This window comes from Clupea harengus, chromosome 9, assembly GCF_900700415.2.
Source record: "Clupea harengus chromosome 9, Ch_v2.0.2, whole genome shotgun sequence".
In the NCBI taxonomy this organism is placed as follows: domain Eukaryota; kingdom Metazoa; phylum Chordata; class Actinopteri; order Clupeiformes; family Clupeidae; genus Clupea; species Clupea harengus.
In genome coordinates this window covers 19,059,606-19,079,623 of record NC_045160.1, presented here as the reverse complement: position 1 = coordinate 19,079,623, position 20,018 = coordinate 19,059,606, and the positions used below count along the sequence as shown (strand labels likewise).

Genomic DNA, 20,018 nt, shown 5'->3' with positions numbered 1-20,018 from the left:
TAAGCTATAGGAAACTACGTAGTGAATTATTTAGCATCTGTAGTTGAATGGTTGGTATCATCATTGGATGATATGGATTTATTGAAACATATATTTTTAAATATTATTACTCCATTGGCTTTAAAGCATGTACCTGCTACAATTGTACTTAGTGTAAGCCAAGGCCTAGGTGTGGCCGTGTAACAGGAAGGACAGAAAATTAGGTTTTGGAGCAAAGTACAAATATTACAGAAGATAACAAATATAATTTAGCAGTCCTCAGATGCCTTAAATGTGAAAGTGTTTTTCCACTTTTCAGATACAGACCACAAAAATGGGAAATAATCACTCAGAACAGGAGCAACAAAGCAAGGGAAACTCTGAGACCAAACAAGAGAGTTTGCCAAAACCGAAGAAAGATACTGAGAGATGGAGTAGCTTTCGAAATAAGACCAAAGCTCTTACAATGTCTCAACCATCTCCCTTTAAGCCCGTGCCTCCAAATCTTTTCAAGGGCATTCCCGATTTCACATCTGGCAATGGAACATCATCATTGTGCAGAAAGCAGTCACTATTGGAGCCTCTGCATGTTGAGGAAAGACCCCTAGACACTACGCCAGCAGTGCCTGCATTTCCACCTCATGCAGCTCTTACCTCAAATCAACTCTGGGTACCTAAAGAGCCAAGTGCTTACAATATTTCCTGGGACCGCCCACGAGTTAAAAGCCCAGTGCCAACTCCCATTTCTTCGTTTGTCTTCCCATCAGTACCTGAAAACACTCCTCCAAAAGAAGCTCAGAAATCAGTCCCTAAGACCACCGCTTCAGCAACTCTTACAAAATTGGTAGCTCCTCCTTGTGCAAATGTGTTTCCATGTCAAAGAAAACCCCCCAAAATTCCAAAGGAGGCCTGGCCCGAACCCCCGCCACCTGTAAAACCTGCAATGACACCGGAGCCTGGCACAAAGGATGCTGTAGCCAGCACCTCCCATGATGTTCCCGTACCTTTCCTTTTTACTGCAACCACCCCAGAAAAAACACAAGGTCCCTCAACATCTGAAGTAACAGCTGTAGACCATATAACCACTTCAGCTGAAACAAGTGAAAAATCCTCTTCATTGAGCAGCGATAGCAACATTGTGGTCCACAACATAGAGACTGAAATCAACAACGCAGTGAGGCAAACACTTGTGATCTCTGAAAAAACTCATGCAGAAATTATGTCAAGGTGAGTGCTTCATCATTAGTGGACTGCACACTCTAGATTGTGCTATATTATCCTTTCCCTAGATTTCCTTTTGTCCTGTGTACAGCAATACCCAAACATGGTCCAGCAGGCCTTTGTAAGGTTAATGTTTGTGAATGTTATGAGCAATAACTATTCACTTTGTTTTCTACAGACTTGCATATGTAGAAAAGCAAAAGTTACTTCCTGACCCACCAGTCACTCAAAGGCAGGCGGTGGTGCGACGAGCCCTGAATGGAGTCTCTTATGCAGAGGCAGTCAAAAAGTCCCAACCAAAGGTCAACCCTGCTCGACGTGAAGCTAAGGCAAAATTAACTAAGAAAGTGAAGATATCTAAATCTGTTGCAAAGCAGACACAAACTCAAAGGGATGTCAGCCCTGCTGATGGAGATAGCACTGTCCCGCAACAACCACCCGACAGTTCCCCTGCCAATCTACTTCCATTAAATGAAGCATCAGACCCGGGCTTTACACCACAGAAGAATGTGAAAGCAGCCACTGAACAAACAACAAATCTTAACCAAAATGAACCACCTGCCATCTCTTCTAATCTTATCAAATTGGAAAAAGAAAACGTATTGGCAAGTGCAACTCAAAAGACAGCACAGAACACAGACAACGCACCATCAAAGAATACCAAACCAGAACAGAGCAGTTTCACCCAAAACCCATCCCCATTATCACACAGACGTTCCTCTGTAAGAGGTGCACATCCTTATCTGAGAGAGGATACACCAAAGAGCCTACTTTGTCAGGCAGACAATGTGCATTCTGACAAACCCATAGTTGTGATAAGTGAATCCCAACCAGAAACTGGTTTGAAATCTCTAAGTGTTCCATCTTCACCTCACCAAGAAAAACCACACCAAATATTCCAGTCACAACTAAAAGCTTGTAGGAATGCTATAAGTGTTTCATCTTCACTTGAAGACAAACCAAAGCAAACCAAACTGAGGGGTTCAGAACAAATATCTATTATGGAGAGTGGAGTGGTGAAGGAAAGTTTAAAATGGGTACCGTTGCAAGTCAACTCCAAACCAGGTCCAAAAGAAGATCCTGCTCCTGTTCCACGAAAATGTTTCGATTCTCCTGGTGTGACTGTCATTTACTGTGAACGTCCAAGTTCTACTGGAACTTCAAAGGAATCTCAGAAGCCAGTGATCACCCCACATAGGCCAGCCCTATCTTCTGTTTCTACAGACTCACCACACAAATGGTCTACTTCCCCTCACTCTGGGCCCACAGCTGACACATTAAATACCAGAGATGAGCAGATGAGCAAGATCCGATCAGACGAGCGAGGCGAGGCTACAGATAAGGGAACACCTGCCATGATGCTTGGTCAAAATCCATCCGATATCTCAGCCAAAGTACATCACCAGATTCACACCAAAACACCAGCTCAAGCTAATCAGGTACAAACAAAGACAAAACAAATAGAAAATCCACCTCCCAAATTCAGAAACAGAGAAAAAGAAGATAACAATACAAGAATTGAAGAAACGCTACAGGCTCCAATGCCCGCACCGCCATCTCCGCTGTCTCACCCACGGTCTGAAGGTCGTTGGCATCCCTTCATCACTGACAGGTCATGTGTGCAAAAGGTTCGCTGTCAGCACCGTGAGAATGGCAAGCTGCCCAAAAATGTCATGAAATGGTAAGACAACCAAACTTTCACACACACAAGTCTGTTGTGCTATGCAGTGTTTAGGCTTTACAATGTATTCATATCACCTGGCCATACACCAACCAGTGTATTTCTTAGTCTTCTTGATAAGCTTTGATGAGAAATTTCAAGTTTGTAACAAGTGATGAGTCTCTTAATTGCTCTGTCATCTGTAGGCTGAATGCGAGTCAGAACTACTTGTGTGAACCATCTTGGGTCACCACAGCATCGCTGGCAGCTTCCATTGCGCTGAGCGTACGACTGGATAGGGACGATTCTCGTCAGTAAAACAATAATAAAAACGGCATTTGTAAAAAAAAAAAAGTTTCTTCTTCTAAAGGAATTGTGTGCCTTAAGTTATCAGCAGAGCAGTTGACTGAATTATGCAACTTTGACCCCCGTAAAAATGTGTTGAATTTTTTATAAAAACAGAGGCAATAGATCAGGGGGAAAAAGTTTTATTATGAACGGGCACAACCTGGGACCACTGAAGAAATAACCATTTGCATTTCTCAGATCAATAGCTGTACAACCCATGAAAGGGTCTAAGAAATTATCAATTAATAATAAAAATTAAAAAAAAACACAACACAAACTTTCACAGCAAATCTCTGCCAGTTGCTAGGAAACAAGGCAAGGGCATTGGAATGGAGTGATTCTGCTTACACTCCAGAGCCAAATATGGAACAACTAGAATGAGTTGCCCTTTGTGTCTAACCATGTTTGAACCTGAAAATCATGTAGTCAGTCATGAAGTGTCCTTTGCCAAGCATTTCCAGATGTCAATCACCACACTTAAATACAAATGAGGTAAGAGTGGCTGCAATTGAACAAACTTAAGGTGGTGTGAGACACTTAAACAAGTTTGCTTTTCCATAATTTGCTGTCCGTTACAATGGCAGATTTTACACCCCATAGTGGCCATTTGTATGGAAAGACAAACACTACTACACAGACTTTTAATTCAGAGTTATCTGGTTTGTTTAAAGTATGCATGTTGGCTGTCAAAAGAGTATCTCAAATCAAGAGCTACTGTGACTCTTAAACTTTATTATTTACCTTGTGACCTAGTACATGGGCATATAAACAAACAAACAGACTAACAGATTTAATACCACAACACACTCAGGCAGGCACAAGTGTGTAGAAAAGTATGTTAATGAGTTGGTCTTTTTATACAGGCCGTGTACTGCAGCACAATCTAGCTAACTGTAGTTGGGTGTATACATATAGCCTGGTGGGTCCACATCTGTTCATCAATAAGGGGTAAAGGCATGTCCAAGTTTGACTGTACATATGCCTATATGTATGTCTAGGTTTGTGTATGGGTCTGTGTGTGCGTAATGAGGGAAAGTCTGCATGCAATCTCAAACTACACAATCATTTCCAGCTGTCGCGCATACTCAATGACCTGCTGGGCTAATTCTTCTGAGGGAATTGTCACCTCCTCTGTTTTTTGCTGCTGGGAGCTGAACGAATAGTATCCATCAGAACTCTGTGTCCAACCCCTCTGTAAGACAAAAGAAAAGGACAGGGTTGAAGAGTGGGTCAATTGATGGGCGGGATCTCTACAGTATAATTGTTTTAATCCTTTGATGTCACACATTAAACAATTGTGTATGTTAGTGTAACTGACCTTCTTAGCATACTCGGTCATCTTCTTAGGTGAGGAGAAGAACAGTACTCTTGTGGCCTCATTGAACTGGATGAGTTCATAAGCCTTCTCTATGCAGCCAGCTATCTCATCACTACCAGGAACAAAGAAGAGGAGTGAGTTGCCGGGGCTCTTCCATCAAATGCAAATCAGTGACATAAGGACACAATCACACTGAAATATGGTTGTAGAAACAGAAGAGCAAGACTTCCAGTTGTCTGGTATGGTTCAGAGGCCTGCTGCATGTTCCACTAGCAAGCTAGGAGTAGCGCAATGACAAGTATCGTAACAGTGTTAATTATCGGATGGCGTGTGTTATCGGCAAACATTCGCGTTGTCATGTTAGTCCATTATTAAACTGAGCATATCGATTGTTGATCCATTATTAAACCTAGCATTTTGATTATTTAACAGAATGGCCGATGTTTGACACTGTCCGATAACTGACATAGCTACGCTAGTTGGTTCAACTTTCAGTAGAAATGCAATGCTTATTCATGTTACTGTAGTAACATTTCAGGCATTCTGACCAATCAAAAAAATGAAATACCAACATGGCGGCAGGGCCGAAAAAACAACAAAGCTGTTGACTGTGCAAATACTGAATTTCATTTCACTGCAGCTGCTTCAATGCTTTCAGTGTGATGGCTGGCTTAAAGTCATTTTCTCACTTATCTTACCGGATAGTGTCGAGCAGAATGTCAATGAAGAATGTATAGCTCTCTGCAGGGATATTTCCTTTGGCAAGAAAGACCTTATTGTAACTTCCCTCCATCAAGTACTACAAATGAAAAAAAAAAATTGTCAACATCCCATTTCTTCATTCACTTGTTTGGACAGACATACAAAAACATAAAGCTCCCTAATGAAATGTTTCAAATCACCTGCTCAAGAGAAACAGGATGTCTGATGTATACATTGCTTTGAATGTCTCTAGCACTGAGCCTCTCCAACTCTGTGTGAAACTCAGACACACGGTTCTGAGAGAGTAGGAAGAGCAAGTTCAGACCCAATAGCTGGTGCATGTAGGCTGACTCGGGCAATTCATCCCTACAAGAAGCAGATAAAAAAGGTTCACATTTCAACCAGAAAATGTACAAGTCAATATTACTGAAAAAATATACAGACACACACAATATATACATTCGTTGCAATATATTTGGATTCTTACGAGTATACAGTTTCAAGTACAACAAAACATGAAATTACTTGTAGTCAAAATAATAGCACTTGAGTTGAGCCATGTATCGTTCAAACGAGGGAATATCCTTCCTCAGGATACTCCACAAAGCTCCAATCTCCAACACATCTCCTGCAATAAATATTCAGTTTGTTTAGAGGCACATGTGGTACACGCACTGTGTGTGTCTTTATGGAACAAATAATAAACAGGATAAAAGTCATACTTCACATAAAGATGCAAATGCTCTGGAATAGGCCTACTCACGCGCAAGAATGAGCTGTTGTTTTGTGAGCTTGGTCCCTGAGGTCGGAAGGAAATTCAACTCCAAAAGAGAGATCTACGAAAAATGCAAAAGTCGTCGACAAATGATTGGATCAGAAATTAAGTAGTGGAGGATTCCACGTATAATGTACCACCAATTTACTATTAGATGTCGTAAAACTAGTCCAACTATTTCGCTAACCAAACTAGGGACCGGTTTTAAGTATTATAGATCGTTTAATACCTTCACAAATCTGACAACAAATCCATTCTTGTCTTTCTCACCGACTCTGTTGTCAAGAAGACGGAGAGGCTAACTATTTTGAAACAGTAGCTAGCCTAATGTAGTTAGCCTATCATCATGTTAGCAAACTAGCTAACTGATAGCATCCACCTAGCCACCGATATGTTATGGTTAACAGTTTAAGGCTTTCGCAATCAAATTATCATAATAATAATCAGTACACGTACTTAACGTAATTTCAGTTGAGAAACATATTCCTATTCCTTATTCCAGATGTGACTCTACTTGTTACCTTGGCTAGCATGTTCTATGATAATGTTTGCTAACATTAGCTAGCAACATTGACAGTGGCCATGTCATTCGGAGACCGTAGAACTCAATTTGGAAATGTTTTTGTGGCATCAGAACAGAGCGCAGGTCAATTCTTACCTTAAGTTTAGTCAGGATTTCACCACACTTATTCAAGTTAGGGTTTTTCTTATTCCATTCAGTTTTTAATGTATCATAAAGCCCTGCAGTTTCTCTCAACACAGACGCCATGGTGATTCTGCAAATTGCGCGACACCGGTTGGACAAATTACGGTAGAAAACTGTCTACAACACGACACGCCTACTTCCTACACGTCACTCCAGGATGTGTGGCCAAGCTTTAGAGGGAGGGAAAGTAAACGAGTCGCCCCCTGGTGGTAGTGTTCTTAACGCTGGGAGAAATTAATGGGATTCCCCTAAAAACGTTTTAGAAAAATATATGTCGGTCCACATCGAAAAGTTAGTAGAATGGCTTCGAGGTTCACTTGCCGGCGAACGTAGTTTATTTTCAGCCTCAATTTGAATTATTTCAAGGTTTTTTCAACGAGGCGATAAGGAACCACAATATTTCGTGTTGATGACGTCACCGGTTTGCGCGCCTCACCGACCTGATCAAAAAATGTGCTACCTGCACAAAACATTTATATCACTTCTGCATATAAATATTGTCTCACTTAGGTAGGTCATGATCATATTGGCCGTTGATCTCTACATAGCTCCATTGATGATGATCATTTGCACAAAATATGTGGACCTGAAATTATATTCCATATACATTTATATTATTTATACTTTCCTTTGTGGCTGCTGATGCAACATTGCACATCTTATAGTTTATTATAAATGTATATTCTGTGTACCTCATATACACTTGTTAAACTGGAACCACGCCTCTTGACTGTGGCCTCAACAGGTGGCATCATGCCTAACATGAAGGACAAGGCAGAGGCCTGTGCTATGGTGAGCAGGACTTTGATTTTGAAAGAAGGCAAAATATTGCTAATAAGTTTCACAGTTAGACAGACCCACTGATAAAATGAAAGTTTTGTTTATTTCATGCTTATTTTTTTTAACTACTTTTGTCTACAGGGTGAAACATGTCACATTAGGCTGATTTAAGGAACAACCTGTTCTCAATGGGACATTTGGCATTGTATACAATCACCTTTACACCCAAACCTCACAGTCAAATTCACATTTACACCCCAACCTCACAGGCAAATTCACCTTTACACCCCAACCTCAAAGTCAAATTCACCTTTACACCACAACATCACAGTCAAATTCACCTTTTCACCACAACATCACAGTCAATTTCACCTTTACACCACAACATCACAGTCAAATTCCAACCCAAAGGAAGAAGCAAAAAGGCCACAACCCTTGATGCCAAAGTGCAAAGTGACACAATTGTTTATTTGGCACAGTTTTAGAGATGGCAGGTCTGCTTTCCTTTTATAATGTGACCAGAGGGTCATCAAAAATGACAAAAACAGTACGCATTTAAGGATTTTTGTATCAGTTCTTTCAAGATTTGTAATTGGAACACAGGCAGTTCTATGTTGGTATCGAGTTTCAGAGCACATACAATTTATATAAACCAACATGAAAATAAATGTGCATTTGTAACTTTGGAGGTAAAAGCTTTGGATCAAAAACGTTAAAATGTGTGTAGTCACCATAATTCACTTCTGCTAACTACAATGCTGTTTCTAGGATCTGAAACATTTTATGGCGTAAACAAACCTCACTTGGTGACTAACTGACATTTAAACAGATTTGAATGACCCTTCTTTGTTTTTTCGAGTTCTCCTTCTTCCTTGATAATTCCGCAGTAAAACCATTTAGCAAGGTACTTAAAGGTAGGACCTGAAAATCAGGCCTATTTATACACAGATGAGGATATTCCCTTTGCTTACACCATTTTGTCAGGTACCCTACCTGAAAAGTGATCTGTAGGCTACTTGATGGACATAGAAGTATCCCCAACTCACTTTGAAGATGAATGGAAACACGCAAACTTGACTTTCTTTGCATTGCATCTATTTGTTGATAACATTCCTCATTATTAATGGACATTAGGCCTACATATTATTCCAATTATATCCTCACCCTCACAAATTGCAGGTCCCAGGCAAGAGTAGCCTACAATTAGGCCTAGTGATGTACCATGTCTTTTACAGGCTAAGTAATACAATTTTGAGGAAGACATTGTACTATAATTTCAACTCATTTTCAGCAATGATAACCTAGGCAGTGGACAGTTAAAGCAACATTATGTAACAATTTGACCTCAAAATCTTTCAAGATGATGCCGTCTATGACCTTTACACGGGCAGAGTTTTAAATGAAGATTTCTCTAAATTGCATCCACAGATGTATTATTTGTGTATACATCTTTCAGGTGTGGTAGCGTATTATAAAAGTGAAATGGTGTGTGCATTTTGCGTTTCCTTTGAGATAGGGTGCAAGATGTCAGTGAGTGAGTTTTAATCAAAGATTTCTCTAAATTGCTTCCACAGATTTAGTTAATTCTATGTGTATACATCTTTCAGGTGTAGTATCTTGTGAAATGGTATATGCATTATGCCAACGGCGTGTCAAGGATATTTGTGTGAAGTTGCATACGTTCAAATGGAGTGACTTGGACACTGTAACCCTAAGAATAGCTGTGCCCTCCCAAAAATTGGGAGCTTGACGCCAGTCCCTGAAATGCAAACACAACCAGTGTTGCCAACTTAGTGGCTTTGTCACTAGATTTACACCATATCCACCGCCACTTCTCCGAAAACCAATCAAACACACAAAATATCCAACTTAAACTGCGTGACGCATGCAAATTATACATGTTGACATCATACATGAAGTCATCACACACTCTAGTGACTTTTAGCAACACTTCAGGGAGCCAATAGTGACTCCTGGTAAGAATTGGTTGGCAGCACTGAACATGACTGGGATGAGGGGAAAAAGAATAGCCACAACGTTATTGTTTTATAGTGACACCATGTCATGTGGAAATGCAATGGACAGGGTTGTAATAGACAGAGGCAGGGTTGTAGTAGAAACAGACAGGGTTGTAGTAGACACAGACGGGGTTGTAGAACTCAAGTCTGGTCTCGGATTTGAGTCCAGACTCAAGGCTTGTTTTCTATTGTCTCAGACTTGTCTTGGACTTGTTAGTATTGTACTCAGACTTGTCTCGTTCTTGGCCATTGGTTTCGCCAAATATTCTAGTTGGTTTAAAAGAATAAAAAAATGTTGTGTAATATATATATAGTTGTTTTTTTTTCTCTCAAGTAACTCCTCCTTTAAAACCAAATCATTGACTAAGCATGCTTGTTCAGAAAACGGGCATTGGTTTAGAAGGGGAATTGACATTGGTGGCCTAGTAACCAATCACACACCTCTTTGCGCTCTGCCTGTGATGTATCCATGCTCATCTTTTTCATTTTTCACAATGTCGGCGAGCTCAGGCATTATAAAATTTGGTTGCACTTAAGCTTTATGTGACTTTTAATTGAAAAGACTACGGTACTTAAAGTGAAAAATACTGTATGACTTAAGTTGATCCGACAGTGTGGTTACACTGCACTTGCTTTTTGATGATCATAGATATGGTACAACAACCTTCTCGGTATGGGGGTTAAATGCTGTTGTCTTTGGAGAGTGTTGAGTATGATCAAGTGAAATGGCTATACCTAAAGTAAATAATTTGGCCTAATTTGGTCCTGCAGTGTTATACTGCACTTGCTTTTTGATCATAACAAATAATAGAGTAAAATGATCATCCTGGAAAAGAGGATACACTGTGTCTCTAGCATCACACAGACATTATAAACAGGTAAGTGGTCTTGAAGATAATTCTTTTTTTGCTGGTCTCGGTCTTGACTCGGACTCAAACCTCTTTGGATGTGGTTTTGACTCGGTCTAGGTTAGTCCTGGTCTTGGACTTGTCTTGACCTGGGAGATGAACTCAGTCTGTGCACTATGTGCCTGTGCTCCAGGCATGATACAAAGCAAAAATCTAAGAACATGATGTCACCAAATATATCACCGAAATATATCAGTTAGCAAGCTAGCTTTCATCAGTACCAGCTTTTCTGTTGGTTAATGTAAAATAAGACTGTTGGCTGTTATCTAGTTAGCTCATGAGTAACACAAAAATGCTTATTGCCAGAGATACAGATTTAATCGGAAGTCTCACAAATATATGAAATATCACAGAGAAGTCACATATCACAGATGATGTCACGGCTCAAATGCGAGTATAATGCCGGGCAATGGAGCTATGCACTGAGGCCAATCAGTTACACATATTTTGTTACACACATATACTTTCATTTGTTTGCCAATTATGATCCATGCAAACATCCCAGTTTCTAATGTCTCCTTTAAATAAAATGATTAAATAGGAAATTCATCACCTTCAGATGTGAACGTGTACAGACTGCATTAGGCTAAATGAGTCATTGCACGACTCCAAAATAATTGTCTATTGCAAAATAATATAGGAAGATAAAAAAGATCTTTAATCACGACAAGCTGAGAAGTCTATGCTCCATATGATTTTCATTTAATAGCCATTTTAGAACTTCATTACAACTTGTTTTCCTGTCAACCACCAGAGGATGCACTTGAACCATTTCTGAATGAATGTTTTTCCAGGCTGTGCTTCGGACTGTCATGAGGTGAGGAATTCCCCATGTAGCCACTGTTACGTACATGGAGAATCCTGTAAGTATGGACTTGGTGCGAGGATATCCCACATAGAGGGTGGTGTTCTTGTGCTGTGATTCAAGCCTTGCGGTGTAATTCCACTGTATATGTTTCCTGACACAGGAATGACCGTTACCATGTAAACCAAACAGAAACAGGAAAAAAAGGAACTACGTTGCGATGGCAGCGGCTCATAGAAGAGGGCATAGACCTCCCCCCTAAGGAGTACAGGGTGTTATGAGAGTCTGGCATTCTGATCATGCGGAGAAACAAAGTTGGTTTAATCATGTGATATAGCTTTAAGAAGCACAGAGAGGGTTTGTTTGTTTGCTATTAGTCTACTTCAAACTACAGAAGTTTTTTCTCTCTCTCTCACTCACTCTCTCACTCTCTGTCTCTCCTTCTCTCTCTCTCTCACACACACACACACACACACAGGCACTCACACGTACGAGGCTGGCACTTGAGTTCTCAGAGAAAAGTCCAAATAGGGAACGTTTCAGTTTTTCAGAGAGATTCGGTGTGTAAAGCTTAGGCCTAAGTAGAGGGAAACTTAGCGGACCTTCTGAATTGAGATATTAATAACTCTGGGGCCCGGCCCACCACATTCTTGGCGTGTGAGTCACACTGTAAACCAGAGAGTGCAGCAGAATGGGCCTTTTGCCATGTTTTTTTCCAAAGGAGGAGTATATGTTTGGAGATCCCACCTCCCCCACCACCACCACCTCCTCCTTAGAACCGCTCTCACCCTCACTCCATCTCACACACGCGTACATTTAAACAAAGCGTCATACATGTAGACCCTTGCGACAGCTTGCAAGACAGTTCACAACATATTGTAAATTAATAATGATCACTTGAAGTTCTTGGTCAGAGGGTTGGAAAATGACTAAAGTGAGAGAGTGAGCGGACTAGAAAATGGAAAATGGTGGTATGACGTTTTGGCACAGAAGACTGTGAGTCACTGTTTATCTGGTCTGTAACTGGGAAACTAACTGTGAGACCTATTTGAGCAGGAGAACAAGCCTTTCAGTATGCTTTGTGGTTATGCCAGCCTATAAATTTGCACTGGTGAAACACATTTTACAGGAGTGACTGTCAGGAAGGCTGTTTTTAATGTAAGTAATGTACGTAAGTAAATATACTTCCCCAAATCTCACCAAGGAATGGAATTCACAAAGGAAACGATTTGATAGAAATGACTGACCAAAACAAAATGGAGTCGGTTCACTTTATTTGAAGCAATAAAATGACCAAGGATAACATACAAAATGCTGGTGAAGCTGTATACAGTAGTAGCAAAAGTTTTTATTTCATTTTTTCATAGTTTCTACTTGTGTGACATAGTTGTGTTTAACATATCATGTGACATTCACTCAGAAGTTGCTCTGTTTAGTACAAAAATAATAGTTACAAAATCACAGAGAGAAAACAGAAAAATACATACATTGTGCCATTTTGCACAAATGGTATGGGAAGCTGAAAAGCTGAACTAAAAAGCATTAATTAGGGTTACCCAGCAGAAAAGCTTGCCACAAAAAAAACGTATGTTCATAATTATATACAGAGGTGAGGGCTCATTGTCATTTACGTTTGTAGGACTAGCAAGCACTTTGTATTTAGGCTTGCCTTCAATCAATGTTATTCAAACCCAAAACATGTTGGAGGGTAGCACCAAGCCCTCTCCCGAAAAAAATACAGAAGAAGATCACTACATTAGTGATAATTCACTTACTTCAGTGACTTGGTAAAGTTGCTGACATTAACTAACAATAACAAAGCAAGTGTAGACTGACGGGACCGAACAAACATAGCAGCAATGGTGACAGCTCTTTGGTAGAAATCAGTGTAGGTGTGGTGGGCAGTGTGGGCCGCTTATGCATCAGAGCCTTTCTGGCGCCTTTTGGATGGTGGCACCAGGCGGGCTGGCAGCTCAGGTGGGAGCCCGTGTCCGTCCAGTTTCACTTCAATCAGGTGGCTGGCCAGAGCGAACTCCTCATCATCCAGCATGCCGTCACGGTCCACATCCGATAGCTTCCAGATGCGACCCAGCACGGAGTTTGGCAGCCGTGTGCTCACCATCCAGTCCTTTGCCTTGGTGCCACTGAGCTTACCCTCATTGGGTGCCAGGTTGTAAAAGATCTCATCATACTTGGGCTTATCTTTGGTCACGATCCAGTCCTCCTCCTCCCCGTTGCCCTCTCCGTTCACCTCCATCTGACTGAAGGGGTCGCCCTCTTGGAAAGGCCCGCCACGGGTTCCCATGAAAGCCCCGCCCTGGACACCAGGCTGGTCCCCTGCCTCCAACTCTTCCTGGCGAAGCAGGGGCATCAGTTTGGCAATGTCAGAGGCCAGGAGCTCATCAAGTGCAGCCATCAGGTTGGGTTTCAAAGGTTTGAACTTGGTAAAGTCATGAACCATAAGTTGTTCCTGTCAACAGAAAGTGGAATGAAAAAAAGAAGCACTGTCATCAAAGTGAGCACCGGCATTTTACATATACTGAATATAAATAAAATAGATCCTTTTGTATTTCCAATTAATAATGCTAAAGTAAAATAAAGGGCAGATATAGATACCTCATCAAATGTGATAATATGATTTATATAGTAAAGGAGAGTGAAATATTGCATTATCAATAATATTTTTTCTAATTGTTTGCTTTGTATATTTTCTAATTCTTAATTATAATCAGAGACATGCCTGCATCTTGGCACAGTCAGGGAAGTCCCCAGCAGAGATATGATGCTGTAGCTGGATCTTGGAAAAGATGACTGGTAGTTGGTAGATCAGATTCTTCTTCTTATTATCTTTCCTGAAGACAGATGGCATCTCCTGCTTCAAATAGCTGATGATGTGGGCATGCACCTGGAGACACAGATTGAAAATAAGCAATTCCATCACAGCTGACACAGAGATGTTAAACATTCCTATACACCATGTCACTCGTCACAAAGCAAATGTCCAGCAATACAAGAGAAGAAAGAACGGAAGGACCCACCCTAACTAGACGAGCCCTCTTGACCAGGTCGTTAAGTTTCCGTAAGGCAGCATTCCTTGGAAGGTTCTGAATATCACTGAACAAGTCCTCTTCCTCCAGTTCAAACAGCTTTCGGTTATCTGGCACCATCAACGGCTCAGACCAAAAGGATCCTATGTAGACCCGTAGCACCTCTGGAGAGCCAAACACCTTCCCCAGAGACCACATGAGCGCGCCGTACACCCGCATCAGCTGCTGGGTGTCGACCATGTCGGCTTTGTTCAGCACAACTCGCAGCTTGTCCTCGTTGCCCTTCAACGCATCGATCGCCTCTGAAAACTCGTCAGAGATTTCCAACTTATGTGCATCAAAGAGCAAAATAATTCGGTCGACACGTTCGGCAAACCAGCGCAGCACAGCTGGGAAGTCATACCCTGCGGACAAGAGACAAGTGCAAACTTAGACCGAGCTCCAGAAAAACAACACAAAGATACGAGATGCGACACGCTCTGACCTGCCATGGATCAGTAATAAGTTTCCTTTTCTTTATTATTATGTCCCTCATGGTTGTAATGTTGTCATTCACTTGACACCAATCTTTTTTCAGTGATTGCACACAGGTCTTAAAGAGGAACTATTATGCCTTTCGGTTTTTCCCCCTCTTGTTTAGTGTGTCAGATAGCTTTTTGTGCATGTAAATGGTTTGCAAAGTTACAAAGCCCAAAGTACACATCAGAGGAAATAATTCTGCCTGGAATGCCTGGTTGGAATTTTAGCCCTTTTCCTTTGTTACAAGATGATGCAATCTCGTAACACAATCCTTACTGCCCGCCTAGCTGACCAATCATAGCACACTGAGCTCAAAGACACAGGGGCTCTAACAGACTAGAGGTGCACAGTATGAGTAAAATATTTCTTATAGTGTTTTTGGAAATATTGACAAATATAAATCTATTCTAGTAGACCCCAGAAATGTAATTATGGACATAGAAAAATGAGCATAATAGGTCCTCTTTAAAATCCCTTCTGCTTCCACTCTTATGTTCAAAACCATCATGGGTCTTTCCACATTAACATGTGCCAGATGGATTACAGTTGTTTAAGGAAAGTATGAGGTAAAAAACACTGTGGAACCCCCCCCCCCCCTACAAATCAAGTTAATGTTTTAGGTATGTTAGCATCATGCCAATGTTATTGTGGTTTTTCATGCATGGATTTTGCAACATGGATGGATCTAGACTGTTGGAGATAGAAGCAGTTGTGTTCCCCTAGAAGATTTATGTTGCTCACTCTCAGATCCGTTCCAGCTTGTAGACCATACCAGATGCAGAGAGGAATCTGTTGCTTCAGCATTTGAGTGTTTTTTCATTTTTTTTAATTATGTCTGTATCTGGTGGTTTCCCTCGCTCCTCTGCTATCTCTTCTCCACATGTAGACGTGCTTGCTTGCTTTTGGTGTTAGAGCAAAAAGGGTTAGCAGGGTGAGAGGAGACAGGAGAGGGTGCTGTTAATCTTGGAGAGGTGGCTCTACTCCTCCCCCCTCCTTACCTTTTGAACTGGCCTCACCTCGGCTCACTCTCTGCTTAGCCCCAGATAGGATTCCTGGAGTGTCAATGATGCTGATGCTCTCTAGGACCTGATTAGGCATCTGGGCACACTGGAACCTGCCCAAAGGAACCAGAGGAGGAGATTATTAATAGCACAGATGTCGCTGGGACTAGGGTCATGGTGCAAGGGTTCCTGAGCTCTGTGTGCTTATTAGTATGTTCCCCATGTTGTTAGGGAGTACATTTGCATTCAGTTTCTAAAACATTTAACTTTATGAACACATCCTTGTCTAAATGATAATATACTCAAAATGTAATCACATGGAAAATCATATTTTGGGCACATGGATTGAGCTTCATATAAGTATGGAATATGTATTCAAGAGAACTATTGTGTTTAGTAAATCAGGGAAAAATAACTTTCCAGCCATCACCATTTCCACTGTGATTACGGGGGAAGACTTCTTACAGTTCCCCTCCCACCTTGTTTCTTTGTGTGGAAGTGCTCAGGCCGCACAGCACTTCCTGAAGGAAAATGGCCACTAGTGCCAGAATTGAACAATATGCCCCTCTAATGATCTGCCCTTGCAACAACAAGGCTGCTTCCTGCCCTAAATGAGTTTCACAACCCCTCCGGTTCCCTTCCAAAGGAAGCAGAAGAAAAGAGGTAGGCAAACATGTTCACAAACACAGCCTCTCAGGCTCAATGGGATGATGGAAGATAAGATGTTTGCAGCACCACATGGCTGCATTTTCAGTCAACCAGGCCATACAGTATCAAACACTTCTTTGTCAAGCAAGCATAACTATGCTGTTTTTTTAGTTAGTGGAAGACTTTGCTTCTGTGAGAAAACATCTTTTATCATACGCGTTGCTACAGCACATTCTTTCCATAGCTTGCTCAACTTGAAGACATTTCTGGGAACGAGACACTGAGCACTGGCAGTCTGCGGGGTTAACAGGTCAAGGTTTTACTCAGACTTTCCTTGACTCTGCTTACTTCATTGGTTTGTCTACCCATGGACGCCCTGCCTCCCTTATCGAGCTCCCACATCGTACCACTGCACCACACTGTGATGAAAATATACAAGCTTTCATCACCCTGTCTCGCAATATCACTCCTTTTCTCCATTTTTCCACAAATAAGGAAAGTACACCCATTTCAAATATTTGGCATGGACTCTTGAAATTCCAAACTGAGGACAAACTGTCATTTTCAGTTGTTGCGCTGTTTCCTTCTCTCACCCCTTCCATTCCACACCCCGCCTGAACTGGGGGAGGTAAAGTAAAACTTTTTCCAGAACCTCTCATATTCAGTCCACCTTCATGTCTCTCCCTCAACCGGAGAGATAGGTATCCTTGTACAACCTGTGTGTTCTGTGCACACAAACCTGTTCAGGAAGGAATTCCCAAAGGCGTTGAGTTTGCGGAAGGGTTTGTTGGGGTCCACAATGAGAGCATTTCCAGGGGTGAGCCCCTCCACTTCTCCGTGCATAATGGCTGTGAAGGAGTCTGTTGTTGGCTCTGGTCCCACACGGCTGCCAGGAAAATCCTGCTCCAACAGGTATCTGGGTAATTTCAATATGGAAAGGGTAAGTGACTCCTCACACCAACACAGAGTAAACCCAAGTTTAGAAACTTAACCCCTGATTTTTTTTTTACCTGATAAAAGTAGTCTTCCCTGTAGAGTATTGGCCCACCACAAGCACCATTGGCTTATTGTCGAAGTCTGCATCCTCAAGACTCGGGGAGTGGAAGTCGTGGAAGCAGTAGTGCTCCTCCAGTGGCAGAAGCTTCTTGCGATAGAGGGACTTCAGGCCTTCAGTCACAGTCCGGATCACTTCAGGTGTCTTCTTATCGTTCTTACGCCCCCAACGAGACATTTTGATGAAAGCAGGACTTGAAGAAGTTCTACTAAAAGTATGTGTGTGTTCTTTAGCAAACTCTACTCTGTAGTTTTGTTTCCTGGGTGATCCTAAGAGAGCCCTCTTCTTTTTCCTGCACTTATATAATAAACGAGTTCCCTGCTTAGCAATGGATAGTGAACTCCAAATATAGAGATCTTCTGGTAAGGCTGGTGTTTACAGTCTCTGTGGTGAGTCGGCCTGATTTATTTAAGGGTCGCTGAAAAAAAAGAGAAATAAAAAATAGATTAAAACACTGACGAATAAACTCTAACAGTTGAAAAGACAAGCCCCCAAAAAGCTGTTGCTGAAATGTTTTTCTGAACCTCCAATCTGGAGGGACTTCTAAAAGTGCAGTGCATTGTCTGTGCATGCCTGGAAAAAGTTCATTTTGGAGAACACACCCAGCTAGTGTCTGCATACGCACACAGATACTTCATTTCCTTATATTGAAAAGAGTGAGATGTCTTTTCCAGTGGCTACTCTCTGTGGAATGTTCAATTAGCCAACACGACAGAGTGTGGAGAGCACAGTGTAGTACTTGTGAACTCTGCCATAAACTAACCATATTCATTCAGAGATGAACAATATGCAATTTGTGGGTGTAAGGTTAAGAAATCAAAACCAACAGTAACAAAATGCAATTCATGGAAAAACGACCTATCACACTCCAGAGAAATAGACCATAGGAAGAAACCATATACACTAATAATGTAATAAATAAACTGACCAGGAAGAAAGGTGATTAAAACAAAAAAGTATTTTTTTTTTTAAATCCATGACGCAAGGAGTCAAACTCTTCATAAACAGGGAGCAGAAGGTACCTGTCAAAATGGCCAAGTCACCCGAGCTGAGAAGAGCTTGCTCTCCACAACGCAAGAAGGAAAGGCCCAGGCACAGGGCTGTAAAACCCAAGAAGAGCTAGAGTTCTGTATTAAAGCTCAGAGCTAATTTTCTGTGCTTTTTTGTTCTGTGCACTCCCTCTGGCTCCAGCTTTCATACTATGATTCACGAGCTTCGATGCTGATGGAAAATGCCTTGTGGCTTCACTCACCCAAATTGCAAAAGACTGTTGAATTGAGGGCACATGCTTTTAGGGCTTATTGGCAGAGTTGAGGTTCGCATTTGAAAAGTTTGCTATTATAACTCTTTCTCTCTATATAACTCGCAATGAGACTTTGGGAATTAACAGGCCCAAATGTCCCCTGACCTTCATCATACTAAAATGTTCCCTTTCGTACTAACATGACCATGAGACTAAGGCATTTTACAACATGCACAGAGAGCGTACGAAATTGTTTGATATTTTAAAAACAGCTCCATGGAAACTTTCCATTACAGCCAGGGAAAAATAAGTGTAGGCAGCACAATGGCCATCTGTTTTATCAGACGCAAAAAAACCACACTTTTTACTTACCTATATGCTTTACCTTATTTGAAAAAAACTGGACAAGGCTCTTATATGCGATGTGATAATCCAAAAATGATTGTCTGTTGATTCTTGAAAATAAAATTCAGAAACAAAAAAGATGGAAAGGAACTTGCAAAATTACCATTCAAGGATGAGTCTCCTCTGTTGTTTGCCTGGATGGAGCAGTGTGCGAGGGTACGGGATGGGTGCGCTCCAGAGTCTTAACAGGTTTCAGCTTAGATCTGGGGCTGCCAGTTCTCCTCTCTGAGCACACAGGAACAGTGCAGACGCTCCCACAGACGACTCAGCTGCCCTGACTGGCTCACTGTTTCTTCCCCGTCTCTCTCTCCCTCCCTCTGAACCTCCTCTTGAGGTGTTCCCTGAAGAGCAAGTTCTGGAAAGTGTTAGGGTGAACACTGTGATTCATCTAGATACAATTCAGGACAGGGGGGATAGACGTTGGCACATCAGATCAATAAGGTGGGGTCAGAATTTTTGCTTGACTGCGCCATCCCACACGAAGAGATGAAATTAAAATGGAATTTAAATAATTCTTGTGACTAATGTTGTACTTTGCCATGATGTAGAAATGCCAGATTGATACCCTCCATTGATGCAGCTTAAAGAATATATCTGAAAAACAGCAGCATGCACTGTGCAAATTTCTCCCCCAAGAACTGTGAGCCCCGTCTCAACCCCAGTGTGCTCCAACGGGCAACCAATTAAAAACTTAGTGGCACCACCTGCTGGACATTAATAAAACAACAGCATGATGCTAAAAGAGATATTAAAGATCCATTCCGTGACTAATAGAACATGTTTTGTCAAACTTTTTCTCAGCAAATTGCTTCTTGAGGTCCTCTAGCTGCTTGGACCAAGCCATCGACAATTCCAGCCAATCAACAGCTTGCATAAAAAGC

The 20,018-nt window shown here is 41.5% G+C and overlaps 3 protein-coding genes across 5 annotated transcripts; 1 reads left to right on the top strand and 2 right to left on the bottom strand.

Moving 5' to 3' along the window:
- Positions 1-305: 305 nt before the first annotated feature.
- LOC105904809 (proteoglycan 4-like) lies at positions 306-3,457 on the top strand. Its single transcript, XM_042708727.1, has 2 exons — positions 306-1,206; positions 1,379-3,457. The coding sequence occupies exons 1-2, from the start codon at positions 314-316 to the stop codon at positions 2,883-2,885; spliced, it is 2,400 nt and encodes a 799-aa protein (XP_042564661.1). The 5' UTR covers positions 306-313; the 3' UTR covers positions 2,886-3,457.
- On the bottom strand, positions 3,333-6,835 carry psmd8 (proteasome 26S subunit, non-ATPase 8). The gene is made up of 7 exons (XM_012832756.3): positions 6,662-6,835; positions 5,992-6,064; positions 5,754-5,856; positions 5,429-5,594; positions 5,225-5,325; positions 4,527-4,638; positions 3,333-4,400 (listed from the first exon to the last, which is right to left on the bottom strand). Exons 1-7 carry the CDS (start codon positions 6,770-6,772, stop codon positions 4,263-4,265), a joined length of 804 nt encoding a protein of 267 aa, XP_012688210.1. The 5' UTR covers positions 6,773-6,835; the 3' UTR covers positions 3,333-4,262.
- A 5,642-nt stretch (positions 6,836-12,477) lies between these two features.
- On the bottom strand, positions 12,478-19,548 carry ehd2b (EH-domain containing 2b). 3 transcript variants are annotated; one of them, XM_012832761.3, is made up of 7 exons: positions 19,241-19,548; positions 17,446-17,907; positions 17,175-17,351; positions 15,785-15,900; positions 14,259-14,671; positions 13,961-14,125; positions 12,478-13,690 (listed from the first exon to the last, which is right to left on the bottom strand). In XM_012832761.3, exons 2-7 carry the CDS (start codon positions 17,664-17,666, stop codon positions 13,136-13,138), a joined length of 1,647 nt encoding a protein of 548 aa, XP_012688215.1. In that variant the 5' UTR covers positions 17,667-17,907; positions 19,241-19,548; the 3' UTR covers positions 12,478-13,135. The 3 variants fall into 3 exon arrangements, with proteins under 3 accessions (XP_012688215.1, XP_012688216.1, XP_031429604.1); XM_012832762.3 differs by having other exon boundaries at positions 15,803-15,900; XM_031573744.2 differs by having other exon boundaries at positions 19,105-19,241.
- Between the last annotated feature and the right edge of the window lie 470 nt (positions 19,549-20,018).

Coding starts and splice junctions, on each gene's coding strand:
- LOC105904809 (XM_042708727.1), top strand. CDS start 314: ATGGGAAATAATCACTCAGAACAGGAGCAACAAAGCAAGGGAAACTCT. Junction 1,207..1,378: donor CATGCAGAAATTATGTCAAG/GTGAGTGCTTCA, acceptor TGTTTTCTACAG/ACTTGCATATGTAGAAAAGC.
- psmd8 (XM_012832756.3), bottom strand. CDS start 6,772: ATGGCGTCTGTGTTGAGAGAAACTGCAGGGCTTTATGATACATTAAAA. Junction 6,065..6,661: donor AAATCCTGACTAAACTTAAG/GTAAGAATTGAC, acceptor CATTTTTCGTAG/ATCTCTCTTTTGGAGTTGAA. Junction 4,401..4,526: donor TGACCGAGTATGCTAAGAAG/GTCAGTTACACT, acceptor TTTGTCTTACAG/AGGGGTTGGACACAGAGTTC.
- ehd2b (XM_012832761.3), bottom strand. CDS start 17,666: ATGTCTCGTTGGGGGCGTAAGAACGATAAGAAGACACCTGAAGTGATC. Junction 17,352..17,445: donor GGGAAGACTACTTTTATCAG/GTAAAAAAAAAA, acceptor GAAATTACCCAG/ATACCTGTTGGAGCAGGATT. Junction 15,901..17,174: donor GGGAATTCCTTCCTGAACAG/GTTTGTGTGCAC, acceptor TCCTTTGGGCAG/GTTCCAGTGTGCCCAGATGC.